At 39.7% G+C, this 22,191-nt stretch overlaps 1 protein-coding gene across 7 annotated transcripts; it reads right to left on the reverse strand.

The window, feature by feature from the left end:
- Nucleotides 1–298: 298 nt before the first annotated feature.
- On the reverse strand, nt 299–21,592 carry LOC137239418 (uncharacterized). 7 transcript variants are annotated; one of them, XR_010949371.1, is made up of 6 exons: nt 21,445–21,592; nt 17,244–17,561; nt 17,026–17,179; nt 1,609–1,956; nt 770–1,253; nt 299–706 (listed from the first exon to the last, which is right to left on the reverse strand). XR_010949371.1 is itself a non-coding variant. In XM_067764717.1 (5 exons), the coding sequence occupies exons 2-5, from the start codon at nt 17,301–17,303 to the stop codon at nt 14,715–14,717; spliced, it is 534 nt and encodes a 177-aa protein (XP_067620818.1). In that variant the 5' UTR covers nt 17,304–17,561; nt 21,445–21,592; the 3' UTR covers nt 14,652–14,714. The 7 variants fall into 7 exon arrangements, 1 of the variants encoding a protein (XP_067620818.1); XR_010949369.1 differs by lacking the exons at nt 17,026–17,179; nt 17,244–17,561 and adding an exon at nt 3,496–3,724; XR_010949367.1 differs by lacking the exon at nt 1,609–1,956 and having other exon boundaries at nt 17,026–17,160.
- Between the last annotated feature and the right edge of the window lie 599 nt (nt 21,593–22,191).

Raw genomic sequence — 22,191 nt, forward strand, 5'->3', positions numbered from 1 at the left:
TTCATTTCCCATATTTGTACTTTTTCATTTACATAATCACTAGATATATTTATCAAAAGTTTATACTCGCCTAAGCTTTCTATTAAATTTTCAAGTTCAATTATTTTTCAATTAAATGTTTTATCTTCACCACAGTAAATTTTAGACGTAAACTCAGTGGAAGCGCGCTCTAAAATGAAAGTATGAGCACATCGAGCGCGGAGAAAAATAAAAAAGTGAGCATAACATAATAACTAAATTCTGAGGAAATAACATTAATGTATTTTGTAGCGAAAATTGCAACGGCGAAAATTATACGTAAAGTGTGAGTAAATTTGCTTGTATTATTGTGAAATGTGCCTTTTTTGATGAAATAATTGTCATATATAATTGTCATAAATAGTCCGTAAACAAATAATTACAACAAAATTACGTCAATTCATTTTATAGTGCAGGTCTCCTTTGTAAAACTGGATTTCAGTATAACATTACAGACGTTTTCACATAAACCGTTTTTCTTCTCTCCTGAACATTTACATTTTTCAAGTTGTGACTCTTTTGGAGTTAGTGTGCGATATATGTATATAAAAGTGCTTATCTAATTCTATACAGCATATGTCATCAGTTTGTAATGGCAGCTCAACGTATTGTTTCACATCGTGTAGTGTTTTTAGTAGTTTCAAAGCAAATGTTGCTGAAGCTACGGTATTTTCGTTACATATCGGCCCTGTAAAAAATAAAGTAATTTAGTCGTAGTATGAAGTAAATATATACCATTAAACTTGCACACCTATAGCAAGTGGCTGTGTTATATGCAGATACTGAAGGGCTATTGACTTTTGATTGTGGCTTTCTTGTCGTTTGTTATTGTTTTAAATAAATAGTCCACCTTCTTCTTGAGGTTCCACTTTAGTTTCCACTTCTATCTCATCATCATTTATAAAGAAGGCATTATCAAAATAGTCCTCATTTTCGTACATATCCATAGTTGTTGTGGAGTTTTGTGGCGAGTATTTTCCAGTTATTGAGCTCTCTGGACGGGATGTGTTAAGTCCATCTGATCTTAAAATAGCTAACCTCCTTCGTGATAAATAATTTGTAATGTATGCCTGCGAAGCAATTGCTTGATCTAACGGCATAAATCGGAGCTGTTGCGCCACATGAGCTCCAAACGTATCAAACTCGTCAGGCACATTTGGTTGAGAGTTACTTTGACCGCCGAAGTAGAATGCCTCGCTTTCCCTTATATTTGCACTTCTTTGGATTTTATGCGCCTTTAATAAAAGATTCAAAATAAAAAACACCTCATTGTTTTCATTTTAGGTTCCAAAAATCACACAAGAGTAGTAAAAATTAAAAAAAGACGTCAAATACATTATGGAGTCTCCTTTTTTTTTTGGGAAAACTCACGCGTCATATGTTCTTCACAAATTGCTGCGAGCGGGTCACCTCCGGTTAACGGTGGCCGGCACTTTAATAGAAGGTAATTGTGTGATTAGTAATTAAATTTAACTGTTAGCGCTGACCGGAGATGAAAGCGGCCCTAATCCGGGCTGAATCGAAACAATATAAACCTACCTACCTACCTACCTACAATATTAAAAGACCCAAAAAGAAAGGTTCATTTACCATATTTGCTTTTGATGAGGGCTTCCCTTCCTATAACAGCTTTCAAAAAGCGATCCGCGACCTTAAACCAAGCCACTCTCGGGACGTATACTTCATTGGTTTCAACACCACTTTCTTTAGAGGCAATTATTTTTCCAAACTCCCTGGTGTACATTGTACGCAAACTTCTTATTTTCTGTTTCAGTTCCTCGATCGAAATACCGAGTTTTAGTTCATCGATGATAGCGTTTAGAGCTGCTGTCCTATGCGGGGGTGTTTATAAAATTTGTTTCTAGGATCCCATAAACATGGGTGCTGTTCGTAGCATTCCAGAAATTTAACGGCATTGACCTTTTTCATGTTCGTTAACTGCAAAGATATTTTTTTTTTATTTATTTTATTATATCTTATACTAGCTGACCCGACATACGTTGTCCTGTCTTAATTATGAATATGAACGGTCATACGCGTAAAGGGTTCTAATTATTAATTTTTCTGCAATGTTTATATTTTCTACGCAATAATTTTCTTGTGAAAGGGCAAGACTTGAAACACGTTTGATCAAAATTGACGTATAGTTGATATTAAGCAAAAAAAAAAAGAAAAAAACAAAAGAATTAAATTTAAAATTTATTATTTTTGTATTCAAGTTTGTTGTTGTTGTTGTAGCAGCGCTTCGCCACACCCAATAGGTGCGACCGATCACAAATTGTCATCAATATCCTCTAACGGGAGTCCAAGGAAACTTGCAGTTTCAACAGGGGTGGACCATAATGAAAGGGGTGTTAGAGGCGTTGGTTCCACATTGCAATTGAAGAGATGGTTGGTGTACCCCAGCGGGTTAGGGGATCAGAATATACCCGCGGTAGGTATGCCCGTCGTAAGAGGCGACTAAAATACCAGATTCAAGGGGCTGTGTAGCGCAACCTTTCAGGTTGCCAGCGCAATATATAGCTTCTCCAAACCCAATTGTCAACCTCACCTATCCGCGGCGAATCCTGTTTCACTAACAGACGAGGCTCTGGCGACCCCAAGCTCCTCATGGAACTTGGGGGTAGGGAGGGAGGGAATGGCCTGAAGGTTTAATGTGGCCACATAAATCGTTCCCGAGATGGTCGGGCTAGCACCTTAATGGTGCTATGGTACCGGAGCGTACCGGATTTGTATCCGGCAAAGGACCATCACATCGATAACACTCCCCAAAGCCTTCGGGGAGCAACCTTATCGCTACAACAACAACAACAGATGGTTGGTGTCATGTGGGGACACATTACAATTGTATGTCGGGGCTGGTTCTGGATAGGTAAGAGTTTAGCCTGTTACAGTATCCAGAACGAAGTTGAGCTAGAGTGACTCGCGTTTCCCTGGGGAGTTGGCGTTCCTATTCCGCAAGTTTTGGGTACTGTTCTTTGAGTACTGTATTCACCTGGGAACGCCTGTTTGTGGAGTTCACTGAGGACCTGCTTGGGTTTTTTTGCTTCATACGGCTGAGTTCTCAGGTGCCGTATTTCCTCATAATGCTTACGGAGATTACTCCTTAAGCCCCTAGGCGGTGTGGGCTCATCAATCAGATGTCTGTTGGGATGCCCAGGTTTCTGGGTATTCAACAGGAACTGTTTGGTTAGCATCTCATTTCTCTCCCTGATGGGGAGTATTCTCGCCTCATTATGTAGATGGTGTTCTGGGGACAGCCCGTGGCGGTTCTGAGAGCAGTATTTTGGCAGGCCTGTAGCTTCTTCATTCAAGTTTGTAACAAATAAGTATACTACAAAGTTATTAGTAAATAACATGTGACACTTAAACTTATAAATGAGGTAGGTAGGGCAGTTTGTTTTAAATCTTTAACAAAAATATTTATTACTTTGAATTATAAATACTTTTAATTTCAATTTAATTTAGTTCTCGTACCGCTCTTATTCTTGCCGCTCTTATTCTTTCAGAAGTCTGTCGCATCTGTCGCAGACGTTCATCACGCTGTTCTTGAGACTCGTGTGCACGAGCCTCTGCTGCCCTGAGTCTTTGAGCTGCATTTCTTGCTGCGATTTGTTCTGCCGATAGATGAGCTCTTTCAACACGTTGGCGTCGTGCCTTTCTGCTCCGCGCATTGTTGAGGTTAGATTTTTTCGGTGGCATTTGACTGAAAATATTAATTTCAACGTTCAAATATGAAAAAAATTTAAAAACATGCTATTATAGCGCATTGATTTGAGGAGATACTAAATAGATCGATAATTCATTTAGATCCATGAGCTTTAGTACCTCATGACCATCAAGTTACATGTATAATACAGTGTGATTTGATGAATAGCAAATTTATCAGTTTTGCCAGGTTGATGGGATTAAATCGAATATCACAATGACAATTAATTTGGAGCTCTCAGCAACAGCTTTCATTTTATATACATACTAGAAGACCCGGCAGACGTTGTTCTGCCCTAAATTTGGTCTATCTGCAGACATTTTAACAAGCTTTTTCCGTCTAACTCTGCCCTCGCCCCTCTACACTTTTTCCTAATCCTTGTATTCACTCCTCCCTCCGTATTTTTCGCTTCATCTATCTCCATATTCGTCTCATTCTATCTCTTTCTCAGTCTCCTTCTCTCTTTTCTCTTCTCTCAAGTTTTTCTCATTCTTCTTCATATCTTATTGACAGTCCCAGAGGGTGGTATGTATTTTGTTCCAGTCCCATTCCGAGTCCCAGTCCCAGTCCCACTTCGAGTCTCAGTCCCAGTCCTAGTCCTAATCCAGTCCCAGTCCGTCTCTGGTCTACTTCCCAGAAAAAAGCATCGTAAATACTAATACAGGCAAATTTTTATACCAAATTTCAGGCAAATCGAATAGAACGTATTTAAATAGGTATGTGGGTATTATTAATTCATGTCTTTATTTCGGCTAAATCGAATATCACAGTGAAAATGACTTTAAAGCTCTCAGCAACAGCTTTCATTTGATATCCATAATACACATACATTCTAGGGGTATCCGGGTCCATGTTTTTGCCTATATCTCGCGACCCTAGTCACCCAGCGGTGTAAAAATTACTCTGTACTAAACAATACAGCAACAACTTCAATTTGATACCCATAATGTAAAAACACATTCTAGGTGTATCCGGGTCCACGTTTTGGCCTATATCTCGAGACCCTAGACACCCAGCGGTATAAAACTTACTCTTGACTAAAGCACACATCAACAGCTTCAATTTGATATCCATAATGTAAAAACACATCCTAGTGTTACCCTGATCCACGTTTTGGAATATATCTCGAGACCCTAGTCACCAATAGGTATGAAAACTACCCTGTACTAAAGCAGTCATCAACAGCTTCAATATGATACCCATAATGTAAAAGCACTATCTAGGCGCTCACGGGCCTACGTTTTGGTCTATATCTCGAGACCCTAGTCACCCAGCGGTATAATATATTACTCTGTTACTAAAGCACTCATCAACAGCTTTCATTTGATATCAATATTGTAACTCAGTCTAGCCATTCATGGGCCCCGTTCCGGTCTATATCTCGAGACACTGTACGTCGATCGCAACCACCGCGTGAGGTATACGCAAATTGTGTGAAAGTTTGAACAAAATCAACCGACGCATCTCTTCAAACACCAGCGACCAACTAACACATTTTAGCATTTTTTTTTATATATATAGATTTTTATTTTTCACACTTCACTACAATATTGAAACGAAACGCAGATTTTCGTTTTCGGGCCCCCCAGAAACCCCAGGACAGGGGCTAATCCCACAACCTCCCCCTCTCGTTGTTGTTGTTGCTGTAGCAGTGCTTCGCCCCATCCAATAGGTCTGACCAATCACAAATTGTCATCAATGTCCTCTAACGGGAGTCCGAGGAAACTTTGTTTCAACAGCGGTGGAGCATAATGAGAGAGGTGTTGGAGGCGTTGGTTCCACATTACAATCGAAGAGATGGTTTGTGTCATATTGGGACACATTGCAAGCAGGGCATGCAATTCCTGACATAGAGGTCCGACGCCTGTTTATGGAGTTCACAAAGGACCTGCTTATGTTTTTTGGCTTCATACGGCTGTGTTCTCAGGTGCCGTATTTCCTCATAGTGCTTACGGAGGTGACTCCTTAAGCCCCTGGGCGGTGTTGGCTCATCAATCAGATGTCTGTTGGGATGCCCAGGTTTCTGGGTATTCAACAGGACCTGTTTGGATAGAATATCATTTCGCTCCCTGATGGGAAGTATTCCCGCCTCATTATGTAGATGGTGTTCTGGGGACATAAGACAGCCCGTGGCAGTTCTGAGAGCAGTATTTTGGCAGGCCTGTAGCTTCTTCCAGTGAGTAGTTTTTAGGCTTGGCGACCATATAGGGGACGCGTAGCATGCAATTGGCTAGCCAAGCTTTGTGTGTGGTAATGAGCGTTTCTTTGTATTTTCCCCAAGTACTGCCAGCAAGAGATTTGAAGATTTTATTACGGCTGTTGTTGTTGTTGTTGTTGTAGCGATAAGGTTGCTCCCCGTAGGCTTTGGGGAGTGTTATCGATGTGATGGTCCTTTGCCGGATACAGATCCGGTACGCTCCGGTACCGCAGCACGATTTAGGTGCTAGCCCGATCATCTCGGGAACGATTTATGTGGCCACATTGAACCTTCAGGCCATGCCCTCCCTCCCCACCCCCAACCTGATTTTTTTACCTTTATATTCACCCCTATTCTGCATTTCGATTACGTTCCCGTTCTACGCTCCGCTTTAATCGAAGTTTGGTATTCTGCATTACGACGGAATCGTAAAGAGAAGAGGAAGAGCAAATGATTTTTCGAAATCAGCTGTTGGTACGGAATGTGTGAACATTGGAACAAAATAAATTGAAGAAAATTTGTAAAAAACATTGAAAAACGTTTATATTTTATTATCCACGCCATTTTGTACAAAAAAAAGCAATATAATATATTGCCGCAGTGTTATATTTTTTTGAGTGAAGTGTTTTCATAATTGTAAGTGTGTTTTTTTCGTTCTTTTGACCAATTCCCTGCCGTGGCCACCAAGTTTTGTTAAAACGGATTCCTGCACGAAAATAGTTGACATTTTCTGAATTTTAAGGATGCTAATTTCATCGCACTGGTCTAAAATACTTTATAAAGGTTTATTTATTCTTTCCGCAAGGATTGTTTACGTTTTCGCTTCACCTTCCTCTACGCCGGCAGCTTGCTTTGGCATATAACTGGACCCAACAAACAGACACAAATTATAGCTGTCTATTATAATGGAATCAATAGCCGCGGCATTATTTATGGAGTTGGAAAGCAACGCATACGAAATTTGCCAGGCGAGAATGGAAAGGCAAATATTGCGAGATTTGTGTAATCCATTTGAGATGAGTGACGAATTGTAAGCAATTTAACTCAAAAGTGGTAAAGTTTAATGACTTATTTTCTTATTTAGGTTCAAAAAAAACTTTCGACTTAACAAGGATGCTTTCAAGTATGTGTTAGATACTTTTGCGGGGCAAATACGTCCAAGGACTTCGACATCGACATGTTGTTTTTGACCTGGAAACATATAAAAAGCAATCATCATAAAGCCTTCTACGTTTCTTAACAAGTTTTACTTACATTTTTGTTAAAATTCTGTTATAAATTAATAAAAAAAATAAAAAGAAAATATTTTTCCGCCAACTAATTTGCAACTTAGAAAAACGGAACTACGATCGAAATGCAGAATACGCAAAATCGAACGATTCGAAGTTGGATCGAAAGAGATTGGAACACAGAATACCAAAATTGCCAAATCGAAAAAATTCCAATCCAAGTCGAAATGCAGAATTGGGCTGATTAAGTCGCTTTCATGTTTATCCCCTCATTTCCATACGACTATGTCTGTATTAAAGGAAAATTTGCCTTCTATTTTTGGTCCATTTATATAAAGGTAGTCCTTAAAATTTTTGTATTATAATTCCGGTTTATTTGTAATAATAATGCCAAGGTTGGGTTTTTTATTTATCCGTTCGCATTCAGTGCTTCTCAATCAATCTTCTTTCTTTTTTTTTTTTCGTGTCTACCTCAATGGCATATTTTCACATTTTTTTAAACATATTTCTTATAATAAGCTACCGATGTTTTCCTACAGAGGGCTGCGTCTGCTAAGCAAGAATCAAAGCGAGCACCTGATTGGCTGATCGCCAGATTCTTGCCTAAAAGACAGGGCTGCCATATTTATATTTTTCACATTACACCTTCTGCTCGTGCAACCGATCTGACTGTTAGATGGCGTTGGCTGCAATCCATCCAGTGACTATTAGGGCTGGCACACAATTATTACTAACGACGAGTGTCAGTACCTTCATTTCTGATGGATTATAGCTTCGGCCAATCTGACACTATAATCGACCACGATTATTATATCACTTATTTCTATTTGTAACTATAAGCTAAATTGTTCTTACTTAAAATAAACACAATATACTTGAAATACATGGAGTGTCGCCTAAACGGGAGTTGAGTGGCATTCAGATGCATCGGCAGACCACATTCTAATGCGCGATGCTTCTATAATACCATCATAGGGTAACTGGGTTAACTGGCAATTTTCTATGTCTCTTATTACGTATCGGTCATGTGGTAATACCTTATGAATTACGTATGGGCCTCTATATTTTGGTATAAACTTTTTATTAGAACCGGCCGATGTATCTACATTACGTATGACAACAAAGTCACCGACACTGTATGTCTCAGGAGGCTTGGAGCGATTGGAAAAGGATTTTGAGTTATATTCTTGTGACTTTTCTATAGCAGCTAAGGCAGACGCACGGGCAGCCTCAAGGTCACGAGGCGCACTGTAATGGTTTTTATCCTCTAGGTGTTCTGTCAATTCATCGATTATCGCTCCTCTCTGTTCCACACCGAACAGCAACATACTTGGTGCGTAACCAGTGGTGGAGTGTATGGTATTATTAAGACCGTATTCTACTTGACCTAACTTGGCTGACCAGTTGGCATGGTTAATCGGCTCGGAGATTTTACTTAACATGGCCTTGATTATTCTATTCACCCTTTCTACCTGTCCGTTTTCTTGTGGGGAAGCCGTGGCTACTTTCACGTGACATATGTTGTTTTTTAACAAATACGCGTCGAATTCGAGAGAAGTGAAACAAGAGCCGCGGTCAGATATCAGCCTCTTGGGTCTGCTGTAATAACTGAAGTATTTGTCTAGGGAAGCTATGACTTCTTTCGTACTCGTTGAATTTACTGGATACAAACGAACGAACTTCGTGAATGCATCAACAACCACTAAAATATATTTGCGCTTCGAGTTAATGGAGGGCAGAGGGCCAAAGTGATCGACATGTATGGTGTCGAATGGTATCGGTATTTTAGCAATGCTATGCATATTTCGCTTGTTCACGCGGGCTGGGGCTGAGTACATGATGCATTTAATGCAATTTCGAACAAAGTTTTCTACTTTATCTTTCATCTTGGGTAGCCAATAGTGTTTCTTTAGTTGATCGCACGTCTTATCGACGCCTAAGTGACCAATTTTCTCATGAACCAGTCTAATAGTGTTATTCTCTATCTCATTCGGGACGTACAACTGTAGCCTCCCCTCCCCCTCTTTCCTAAAGACGAGACCTTCTACTAATTCAAAGTTCGGCACGGGACCTGTCTCTAGCTTTTCTCGTAATTGTTTTACGTTATTGTCGCGGTATTGTGTCGCTTGGATGTGAAAATCTGCTTCGTCGTCATCCGCGGCGAAGACCATTTCGCAGAGTTTTGTTATTCCCGCAGGCTTCTTGTCGATAGTAGCGACGATTGATTCGGATTCATCGGCAGTTCCGGCTTCAGGGCAGCGGCTAAGCGCATCAACGTGTCCCATGTTAACTCCACCTCTGTGTTGAATTGTATAGTTATAATTTTCAAGCTCTAGAGCCCATCTGGCTATCCGCGGGTTAAGTTGTTTTTTACTTAAAGTCATCGTAAGGGAGTTGCAATCTGTGAATATCTTGAACGGAATTCCTTCCAAATAAACTCTAAACCGGCGTAGAGCGTATATGATGGGCAGGGTTTCCAGTTCGAAGCTGTGGTATCTTGCTTCCGCGGGTGAGGTGGCTTTTGAAAAGTACATAATCGGGTGCAAACGACAGTCCGTTTGTTTTTGGAGTATGACCGAACCGAAACCTGCTGAACTTGCATCGCAGTGCAACTCAGTTTGTTTCTTCGGATCGTATATTGCAAGCACTGGGGCGGACGACAGTTTTATTTTAAGTTCCTTAAAGGCTCGTAAACAGTCTTCTGACAGTTTGAATTTAACACCATCTCGTGTCAGTTTTTGTAATGGTCCAGCTATTTTAGCAAAATTCGGAATAAACCTTCTGAAGTATGAGAAGAGGCCTAAGAAGGTCTTAAGTTCTTTACAATTTTTCGGGAGCCTATATTTTTTGATTGCTTCTATGTGCGCATCGCTAGGGCGAATGCCATCCGAACTGATTGAATAGCCTAAATATTCGAGAGTATTAAACCCGAACATACATTTATTTAGCCTAAGTTCTAAATTCGTTTCCTTCATTCTTCTAAGTACTTTGCCGAGGATCTTAACGTGGGTTTGGAATTCTACCTGGGCTACAATTAAATCATCCATATATATCATTATCGATCCATCGTCAACCAAATCTTTGAAAATGTTGTGGACATATCGCTGGAATACAGTGGTGGCGTTTTTTAACCCAAACGGCATATGCATATATTCAAATTGACCGTAAGGCGTTACAAAAGATGTATATTTAATGGAATCTGGGGCCATTTTAACATGGAAGAACCCGTTTTTTAGGTCTAGTGTTGAGAAAAATTTTTTTCCGCCTAGATAGTCGAGGCAGTCTTCGATCAAGGGGAGCGGGAAATTGTCCCGAACTGTTAATTTATTCAGTGGTCGGTAATCAACACATTTACGAATTTCGCCATTCTTTTTTTTACTAATACAACCGCAGAGGCATATGGTGAATCGCTTGGCCTAATGATATTCTTTTCCAATAATTCATCCGTTATCTTTCTAAGTTCAGCTTTTTCATAATGAAAAAGTCGCCTTGGCAACGCATGGAATGGTTTATCCTCAACTAACCTTATTTTCATCTCGTAATCATACGGTTTAGATTCGATATTTCTTGGCCTCAAATAGTTATCTTCTAAGGTCTTTCTCAAACATCAGTACTATTTTCTTCTAATTCTTGATTTATATTAATTTCAGATATGGGGGCGGCCTGTTTATTAAAATATTCTCACTAAAATTTTGATCAAGTGGGCATAACCCATCGCTGCAAGCCTCATGAGACACTACGTTTATTTTTTCGAGCTCAACATCTTCTACACGTATACTGCTATTTGGTACAGAGATTTGTAATTCTGAATGCCTCTTTTCACCCTTAAGACTAGGTATATTATTCAAGTTAAGCGCAGAGAAATAAGAAGTGTTATCTGGCATATCATTATTTTCTTGTTTTGTATGTTTAATTGTCGCATCACCTAATAGCATAAGCAAATATGAAATCTTTTTAAAAAATCTCTGCCTAAAATTAGAGGAATCTCCATAGTGTCATCAGGCACCACATTTAAAACAAATTCATCTATTTTATTTTTAAATTTTATTTCGCATTTAATTTTTTCAAAAATCATTAATTTGTTATTTCCCAATCCTCGATATTTTGACTGCTTGGCGACTCCGCTCACATCAAATGGCACGGCGGACTTGCGAACAAAGCTAATTGGACTGCCAGTATCAAAGAGAGATAAACAATCCATAAATCTTTTGCACTTAACTTGTTTTGTTACATAGGCGACATTTACCATATTCATAGGTCCTAACATTCGGTAGCAACGTTCTTCATCCCCATCTTCAGTGTCGGTCCCGACTGCAGCAACTGTTTTCTTCAAGTTTAGTACCTTTTTTGAGTTAGCACAACTGCGGTGGTCATGGCCAATCTTCCAGCAACGGAAACAACTTCCCACCGGCCTTTTTTCGTATGGACATTTGCTCTGAAAGTGTCCCATATGGGTGCAATTGAAGCAGCGTATTTCTGCTGCATCAGTTTCATCGTTCTTTGGCGTATTTGATTTTGATGGTTTCGGTTTTTGAACGTTGTCGTATATAGATGGGCGAGATGAGCGACGACGCTCGTATAGGTCAAGCGATTGTTTGAATTCTTTCATCGTCCTTGCGTTTATTAGGATATATATTTCCGGGGACCTGTCTTGGAGGCCATCAACTATAAAGTTGATCAGTTCAAATTCGTCGACATAGTCACAACGAGCAGCGATGTTTTCCATTTCCAACACATATCGGCGAATGCTGCTTTTTTTATCCCATTTATGAGTGGCCAACGCTTTGTATACTTCGTGACGGTTCACCACCCGACCAAATTCTCTAACCAAAAGCGATTTTAAATCTTCGTAATTTAGAACGTCTCTATACAGTAAAAGTTTAGCGTCACCGCAAAGAGAATTGCACAAGCAAGTGTACTTAAAAATGTCGTCTGCATTTACCATCTGCATGGCTCTATCAAAATTGCGAAGAAAGTCGTGCACGCTATATGCTTTATTTTCACCGCCAAATTTTGTGATGGTATGTTCGATGTCCCGAAAAGTTAAACGATTTGGGATTTGTATCCTACCGTTACCAATGGGGGTGTCATTTCGTGCGTTTTGGAATTCACGTTTTAAGTCCGCAACGGATTTTTCCAACGTCAGGATTTCTTTTTCCTTTCTTAGGATTTCTATCCTTTTGTTCAGTTCATCTTTTATATGTTGTGGACTGTTAGGCATTTCCCCGTATAATATGCCTGCAGCTTCTTCAGTGAACTCGGTTGTGGTATTGGCCATAGTGGCAGCGGTGGTGATGGCGTCGGTATTGGCAATGACAGCGGCGGTGGTGATGGCGTCGGTAGTGGCAGTGGCAGCGGTGGTAGTAGCAGTGGCAGCGGTGGTAGTAATGGCGGCGGTTTCAGCGTCGGGAATGGCGATGACAGCGGCGGTGGTGATGGCGTCTGTAGTGACAGGGACATCGGTGACAGCGGCATCGGTTACGGCAGCATCAGCAGTGCCGGAAGCACCAGAAATAATAACATCATTGGTAATGTTTTGGTTATCCGCGGCAAATGAATCATTTGTATTAATAGCTGAAGGAACGCGTACTGCAATATTGGTGGAAGGGATTTGGCCAGTCCCAACCACGTTTTTTAACAATTTTCGCAACTGCGTTGTTGTAGCTGTTTGTGGAAATTCCACCCCAGCATCAGCCATGATATTGGCCATTTCCTCACGAATGTTCATTTTTCAATTGTTTTTGTGGTACGTAAGTTCTTTTTTCACACCTGAGCTATAATTCCGGTTTATTTGTAATAATAATGCCAAGGTTGGGTTTTTTATTTATCCGTTCGCATTCAGTGCTCTATTCTCAATCAATCTTCTTTCTTTTTTTTTTCATGTCTACCTCATTGCCATATTTTCACATTTTTTTAAACATCTTTCTTATAATAAGCTACCGATGTTTTCCTACAGAGGGCTGCGTCAGCTAAGCAAGAATCAAAGCGAGCACCTGATTGGCTGATCGCCAGATTCTTGCCTAAAAGACAGCGCTGCCATACTTATATTTTTCACATTACACCTTCTGCTCGTGCAACCGATCTGACTGTTAGATGGCGTTGGCTGCAATCCATCCAGTGACTATTAGGGCTGGCACATAATTATTACTAACGACGAGTGTCAGTACCTTTATTTCTGATGGATTACAGTATCATCTTTTTATTACATATAAAGATAGTCTCGTAAATTAAACCAATTTTTTTTTGTCTCTGGTTTTTTATATTAAAAAAAAAGTAATTGTCATAATATATACAGAGGAACATCGTCCTATATCAGCTATCTCAAAATTTGCTTTGAGAAAATTCTATCACAGAATATTTTCAACTGCGCCCTTCTCTAAATTTGACTCAAGAACTCCCTATCACAGAATTCATTTCAGAAAAGTCTAATAAAGGGCGTTCTTCAACCGAATTCTGAAAAAGGGCTTAATATATAAAACTCCTTAAATCGGTGTTTTTGAAAACGGAGTTTTCAAATAAGTTTTGTGAAACGACAAAAAGCAAACTTTTGCAAGAAGGTAGCCGATATACAGCAATGTTTCACGCCACAGTTGATGTATTGTGCAATCCACAATTAAAACATTGCAATTATATATGGGTTCGAATCGTCAAATACGATGACGGATCGACAACCTTACGAAATGTACGTGATAGATAAGATACATCAGTCATATAAGAAAAATTTAACTATAACACCCGTTACATGATTATTTCTATTTATAATAAATAAATAAATAAAGTTGTTGTTGTTTTAGTAGCGATTCGCCCTGAGGGTTTTGGGGTCTTATCAAATATAGTTTCAGTACGTTCCGAAACCAAAATTCTACTTGGGCCGATGCATAAATTACGTGACGCTCATTTTGCCGCTTTTCGACTCCCGATCCGCCCGCCCCCTCTTGTATGACTAGTTGTTGTTGTAGCGATAAAGACGATCCCCAAAAGGTTTGGGGAGTGTCATCAAGTTATTGATCTTGACGTTCCTTTTCCGGTTTTAGATCCGGTAGTTTCCGATCAAAAGTATCTTTAGGTACAAGGTCGACCATCCCGGGAACGATTTAATATGACCATACTGAACCATCTAGAAAATAGCACCCTCTCACCCCCTAGTTTCATGACGACCTTGGGGTCGCCAGAGTCTTAGCTGCAACAGGCGTACCTACCGCGGGTATATTCTAAGCGCCTTAACCCGCTGGGGCTTGCTTGCGGTCACACTAGAGTATTACGCGGACGTTCCCGAGATGGTTGGGCTAGTACCTTGATGGTGCTGTGTTACCGGAGCGTACCGGATATGTATCCGGCAAAGGACCATCACTTCGATAAAGCTCCCCGGGGCCTTCGGGGAGTAACCTTATCGCTACATCAACAACGACAACAATGCTGGTCTAAACCCGCGCCGCTCCTTAGGCACGTAACGTAATTCATTGTCACAATGAAAAATATAAAACACATTTTTGGGTTGCTTATAACTTATATAAATACGTTACACAAACACTTATTCTAAAAGAAATTCGGCTTTATAGACCTACAGATATTCCGTTGAATAAACCGGGTAGACCTGAAGAAGAACAAATATTTGTAAGGGCATACATATTTCGATTGCTGTGTCAGCATTTACCTCTGTTAAGCGCCTTTGATATCGGCACACAAGTTCATAGATCTTAGTTTTAAATTCGTTAGCATATTGTGGATTTTCTGCTTCCCACAAACGTCCATTCGAGACAACGAATTGTCCAGCATCATCCCAAGAATCACATTTTGTAGTGGCACTTACAGATTCTGAGCATTGCTCAACATGTTTTGCGTAAGCATCGTCCTCGTAATCATCAAATTTGCGGCGCTTGGGTTTGGACGGTGATGGTGTCGGAGAACATTCTTTAGAAGTGTGCTCAGAAGAGGGTGCTAATAATGGGTCTTGGCTTTTCTAAATTTAAATAAAACATATTAATGAATGAATAGTAGTCATTGCGTTTAGTTCGATATCTGAAACAGCTTCATGAAGTTTTACAGCAATAGGCGGAAGTCTGCGATTTTTGCTTACCCTTATGCCGTATTGAACAATTGACCATGAGCTTCGAATTTGACAAATAGTTATGTGTTAAAAATATCTCAAATTTTCATTTCCCTACACGTTTCAATAACTTTGTTTAGCAGGACCGTACCTCATCATATATGGAACCTATCTGTCAAATGCAAAGGATGGTCCATTACAAATCCGCCTTAACGTTCATACGTATATTTTTATACTCAGAGTGCTTTGCACACAGAATTATATTAACTTTGATTGGGTAACGGTTGGTTGTACAAGTATAAAGGAATCGAGATAGATATAGACTTCCATATATCAAAATCATCAGTATCGAAAAAAAATTTGATTGAGCCATGTCCATCCGTCCGTCCGTCTCTCCCTTAACACGATAACTTGAGTAAATTTTGAGATATCTTCACCAAATTTGGTACACGAGCTTATCTGGACCCAGAATAGATTGGTATTGAAAATGAGCGAAATCGGATGATAACCACGCCCACTTTTTATATATATAACATTTTGGAAAACATAAAAAACCTGATTATTTAGTAAATAATACACCTAGAATGATGAATTGATATTGAGATTCTTGATAAATATTTGAAAAAAAAAAATTTCAAAAGGGCCTGGCACCGCCCACTTGCGATAAAATCAATTTTACAAATATTATTAATCATAAATCAAAAATCGTTAAACCTATCGTAACAAAATTCTGCAGAGGTTGCCTTTATTATAAGGAATGCTTTGAAGAAAAATTAACGAAATCGGTTAAGGACCACGCCCACTTTTATATAAAATATTTTTAAAAGGGTCGTCGACGAATAAAATTAGCTATATCTCTGCCAAAAAAGAGCTTTATATCAATGGTATTTCATTTCCCAAGTGTATTTATGACAATAAATAGGAAAAACTTCAAATTTTAAAAATGGGCGTGGCACCGCCCCTTTTATGACTAAGAAATTTTCTATGTTTCGGGAGCCATAACTCGAAGAAAAATTCGGATCCTAATAAAATTTGGTACACAAATTTTCCCTATAGTAGAAAATATTTCTGGTAAAAATGGACGGGATCGGTTAAAGACCACGGCAACTTAGATATAAAACAAGTTTAAAAGGGTCGTAGACTAGAATAATAAGCTATAAGTTAGCAAAAAATAGTTTTGAATCAATGATATTTCACTTATGTTGTTGTTGTAGTTGTTGTAGCGATAAGGTTGCTCCCCGAAGGCTTTGAGGAGTGTTATCGATGTGATGGTCTTTTGCCGGATACAGATCCGGTACGCTCCGGTAACACAGCAGCATTAAAGTGCTAGCCCGACCATCTTGGGAACGATTTATGTGGCCACGTTAAACCTTCAGGCCATCCCTCCCTCCCCATCCCCAAGTTCCTTGAGGAGCTTGGGGTCGCCAGAGCCTCGTCTGCTAGTGAAACAGGATTCGCCGCGGATAGGTGAGGTTGACAATTGGGTTTGGAGAAGCTATATATTGCGCTGGCAACCTGAAGGGTTGCGCTACACAGCCCCTTGAATCTGGTATTTTAGTCGCCTCTTACGACAGGCATACCTACCGCGGGTATATTCTGACCCCCTAACCCGCTGGGGGGATATTTCACTTATCAAGTTTTATTGTAAGAGGAAATGGGGAGATATTTTTTTTAGACGGGCGGTGCCACGTGTTATGTGGAAAAGCAATTTATCTGAAATGAAATGCGCAATTGAAGCTCACGCTGAGTATATAATATTGAGTTACACCCGAACTTAGACACCTTTACCTTTTAGTTTTAGGATTGCAATTCAGCATTTACTCACGTTTTTCAGGTTTGGTGTTGACGCTTCACTATGCAGCAAAGGCTCTAAAAATGTAAGAGATATGTGCAAGGGGTTTGATAGTGTAATTATTGCTTTTGAGCCACTTTGGGTCTGTCCCATTTTATTAAATGCTGCCTAAATTTTGTGACACGAACTAATAAGTATTATTGTTATAAGCCATTTTAATTTAATTAATAGAGTGTAACAAACAAACTTACGCGAAAAGAGCAGCGAAGACTGTTCCATTTTGCCGACACGTCGGATCTGGGCATTTTCATTGCTAATGCAATGTCTTGCCAAAGGGCGTCTCTTGTATTTCTGTTCTTGTGCTGCTTGGACGAAGGAGTCCAGGTGCCCTCTCTAGACTTCACCTATCAGATTAGTTTGGCCGTTAGCTGGTTCGTCCAGTTCTGCGTCAGCTTTCGCACTCTTTTTTCCATTGCGCTGCCTGTTGAGGTGGGCGGGGCGGCTATTTCCATTTAATCCATACGTAAAAACAAGGTGCAACTTGATGCCATAGTCCGTATCAAGTAACCCTTCAAAGAAAGCATTTAAATTATTATGCATCAAATATCTTTCCACGCAAGCTAGTTAACAAGTTATTTTATTATGAGGAATTGATTTTTCCTCAAAATAACTTTTTAACAGGCTGTTGTGAATATTCCAAATATTTTACTATTTACTTGAGTTATTCCACAATAGTTTTTAGGTTTTCCTTTTATTGATAATTTACAAAAATGACAACTGGCAAACTTTTTTCTAAAAATCTCACTATACGTTTTACTATAGGGGCGGCGGGTAAACGTTTTAAATTTTAATCTTAATATATAAAAAACACGTGTCACAAGTTTGAGGCCAATGGACTCCTAAACTACTGAACGAATTTTGAATTTGTTTTGCACCCCGTGTGTAGTTTGATCTAACTTGAAATATAGGATAGGCTATATCTCAATTTATAGTCGCAATATTATTTTATTGCAATTTTTTTATTTGTTTATACGTAATATTAAAATGTTACGTATACGCAGTGGCACTCATATTTTCAGGTGGTGCGGATATACTTCCGTGTAATTGCTTGGTTTTTAATTAAACAACCTGCTTCTCAATAAAAAATATTATAGCGAATGATATCAAGTATAGCGCATCACCAGGCCCGCCGAGAGGGGAGGGGTTTCTGAGGGGGCCCGCGATTTAGAGATACTATGACATTTTATTTAATACAGGAGAGTCTTTAGTTGTTCCATGTGCAGTTTTTAAGCCGAATTTCAAAAGCAACGAAAATCTGCATTTCGTTTTAATATTATAGTGGTGTGAAAAATAAAAATCTATATATATAAAAAGAAAGGTTAAAATGTGTGTTAGTTGGTCGCCGGTGTTTGAAGAGATGCGTCGGTCGATTTTGTTCAAACTTTCACACAAGTTGCGTAAACCTCACGCGGTGTTTACTACAGGTACAGGGTCTCGAGATATAGGCCAAAACGTGGGCCAGTGAATGCCTAGACAGTGTTTATACAATATGGATATCAAATGAAAGCTGTTGATTAGTGCTTTGGTACAGAGTAATATATTATCCAGAGACGGGGTTGGCAGACCCCGTGCGGTTTAAATCAAAAGCCCCACAATAGAACAGTACTCGTAGCGCTAGACCTATCAAAAGCTTTTGATACGGTCAACCATGGCTCGCGAAACCTGGCATTACCACCGACTAAATCTTCCGCGACCTTATTTACAACATGGACGTCCCAAATGTCGACCATTTTGAACATCCACGTCGATGGCTCTACGCTACCGACTGTCCTACACCCCAAAATCTTGGGTGTGACGTTTGATCAGGATCTACATTTTGGTGAGCACGCAGCCGCAATTGTTCCGAGAATTCAGAGCCGTAACAAAATCCTCAAATCCCTTGCTGGCAGTACCTGGGGAAAAGATAAAGAAACGCTCATGACTACATACAAAGCAATTAGCCAGCCGATTACGTGCTACGCGTCACCCATATGGTCGCCAAGCCTAAAAATTACCCACTGGAAGAAGCTACAGGCCTGCCAAAATACTGCTCTCAGAATTGCCACGGGCTGTCTTCTTATGTCCCCAGAACACCATCTACATAATGAGGCGAGAATACTCCCCATCAGGGAAAGAAACGAGATGCTGACCAAACAGTTCCTGTTGAATACCCAGAAACCTGGGCATCCCAACAGACATCTGATTGACGAGCCAGCACCGCCTAGGGGCTTAAGGAGTCATCTCCGTAAGCATTTTGAGGAAATACGGCATCTGAGAACACAGCCGTATGAAGCGAAAAAACACAAGCAGGTCCTTGGTGAACTCCACAAACAGGCGTCGGACCTTTATGCCGGGAATTGCCCGGTGAACCCAGTACTCAAAAGTATCCAAAACTTGCGGAAGAGGAACGCATACTCCCCAGGGAAACGCGTGTCACTTTGGCTCAACTTCGTTCTGGATACTGTAACAGGTTAAACTCTTACCTATCCAGAATCAACCCCGACATACAAAATGTATGCCCGCTTGCAATGTGTCCCCACATGACACCAACCATCTCTTTAATTGTAATGTGGAACCAACGCCTCTAACACCCCTTTCCCTATGATCCACCCCTGTTGAAACAGCAAGTTTCCTTGGACTCCCGTTAGAGGATATTGATGACAGTTTGTGATCGGTCGCGTCTGTTAGGTGGGGCGAAGCACTGCTACAACAACAACAACAACAACATCCAGAAACGGGCAGGGACTGGGATTAAGACTAGGACTGGGACTGACACTCGGAGTGGGACTGGGACTGGAATAAAATACATACCACCCTCTGGGACAGGCAATAAGGGATGCAGAAGAATGAGAAGGAATTGAAAGAAGAGAAAAGAGGAGATTGAGAAAGAGATAGAATGTGACGAAGATGGAGATAGATGAAGCGAAAAAGACGGAGGGAGGAGTGAATAAAAGGATTAGGAAAAGTGAAGAGGGCGGAGGGCAGAGTCAGACGGAAAAAGCTTATTAAAATGTATGCAGATAGGCCAAATTTAGGGTAGGACAACGTCTGCCGGGTCTTCTAGTTAAATCTATAGATTTAACATGAAGTTGGTTTTACGCGAACCGAATTTCTGACCAATATTTTGTTCTGTACTTTTATTTTGGCAAGGCCTAAATTCGTCCCATATCGAGTGGCGTAAAAACAACTTACTTATGACATAGAATATTATAAATATTTAATTAAAGGATTTGATACCGATATGTCTCAATAAACCATTTATTTTTATTGATTTCTATTCCAATGTTTGACAACGATATTTGCAAAACCAACAATTTTCTAAGAAAATTGGTCTTTAATCAGCTGTGTACATGGCAAACGAAGTAAAAATTGTCAACATATTGACAAATGTACCTCAAATCACCCGACACAGAGAGCCTTCGTGTAGCTGTCATTTTAATTGACACTACATGGTCAAAAATGGCGGCAAACACAAATCAGCAACATGGCAAACACAAATATGGCAACATGTTTTCACGTTAAGCTTGACTGCATACAACTTAACCCTATCAAATAGTGTCTTAACCGACCTAAAGCCCCCATTACTGATACTTAGCATAGACTTGACTTGACTTGGCGTAAACTTGGCAACTTAGCCACGATTATACTCCACTTGGCGCATAAAATCTGGCATCATAATCAGCGTTGAAATTTATTTTTAAATAAATGTCAATTCGTATGACAAAATGTCAAAATGAAATGGAAACAAACAAATGGCATCTCAAAATGTAAACGTCACTTAGAACTTATGAACATGAACATTGCATGTTACTGATTACTCAAAACTTAACTTGACTTAGAAGTCTGTTGAATTTTGATTTTATATGTAAGTTCTAAGTGACGTTTACATTTTGAGATGCCATTTGTTTGTTTCAATTTCATTTTGACATTTTGTCGTACAAATTGACATTTATTTAAAAATAAATTTCAACGCTGATTATCCCAGATTTTATGCGCCAAGTCGAGTATAATCGTGGCTAAGTAGCCAAGTTTACGCCAAGTCAAGTCAAGTCTATGCTAAGTATCAGTAATGGGGGCTTAAGGGTTGCGCTACATAACCTCTTTAAATCAGTTGGGTCTTTCAATCGCCTTCAACGACAGGCACACCGCCCGGGGTATATAACCCAAGGGTGGTGTTAGATTAGCAGTCGACCCCTTTTAAAAATTATTACTCCGACTTCTTCACTTCGGGGTTACAGAACGTTGTATGTAAATCCGGTCTAAAAACACCATACGGGCGCAGTTGTTGGTGTAGCAGTGCGCGCAGTCTTTTTGCGTGCTCCACTGATGCGCTGGCCCCAATGTGTTAATGAGTACAAATCGTTTCTGCTTTCAGAAACTACTCAAAATATGTCCGAAAATCGAAATGCTTACCGCTCTTGTTGAACGCGCCTGGATAGATTCACAGTATTTGTTTTGTATACACGTGCCTTCTTTGTTGATATCGGCTTTTTTCAACAATTCACAAATATAAATAAATTTTGTCACAAAAATACACACGCGCGCATGGTGGAATAACCAGGTGAAGCATTGTAAATTTTACCAAGTAGCGCAACTAACAGCTGATCGGTGAAAATTCGCACATTCACACGCACAGTTCTCGACTCAGTTTCAAAACAAAACTTTAGATTATTTAATTCAAATTTTAAAGTGAGATAATCCTTACAAATTTATGTATACAGAATATATATGGCGTTTTTGTTGTTATTAAAACAATAGTTTTGTTTATATTAAAGCTTTTATAATTTTTTTTTTTAACTTTGAAAAATCTCCGAACACCATTCCTTCATTATATGACATTCGACTGCCTAGTCCACTGCCTTCCACTCTATTCGCAACATAACCTCTACTTAAGCTGCCAAACTATATAGTAAACAATGAGGCAAGGCGAATTCATTACAGGTGGTGTTATCCCATCAGCTGATTGCTTCTTCTTGATAATTTTCCATACAACGCCTTGTACTGCAACATGTCAGTTAATCGAAATCAATGAAAATTTTCTTTTGACTTGACATTCTTCTGTACGGCGAATGGGTTGAATTCGCTTTGCCACCACCTAGTATTGATTCGCCTTGCAATGAGGTGAAGTAAGCCGTCAATTGTCTCGCTCTAAATTCTTCT

The sequence above is a fragment of the Eurosta solidaginis genome, chromosome 2, assembly GCF_040869045.1.
Source record: "Eurosta solidaginis isolate ZX-2024a chromosome 2, ASM4086904v1, whole genome shotgun sequence".
NCBI lineage: Eukaryota > Metazoa > Arthropoda > Insecta > Diptera > Tephritidae > Eurosta > Eurosta solidaginis.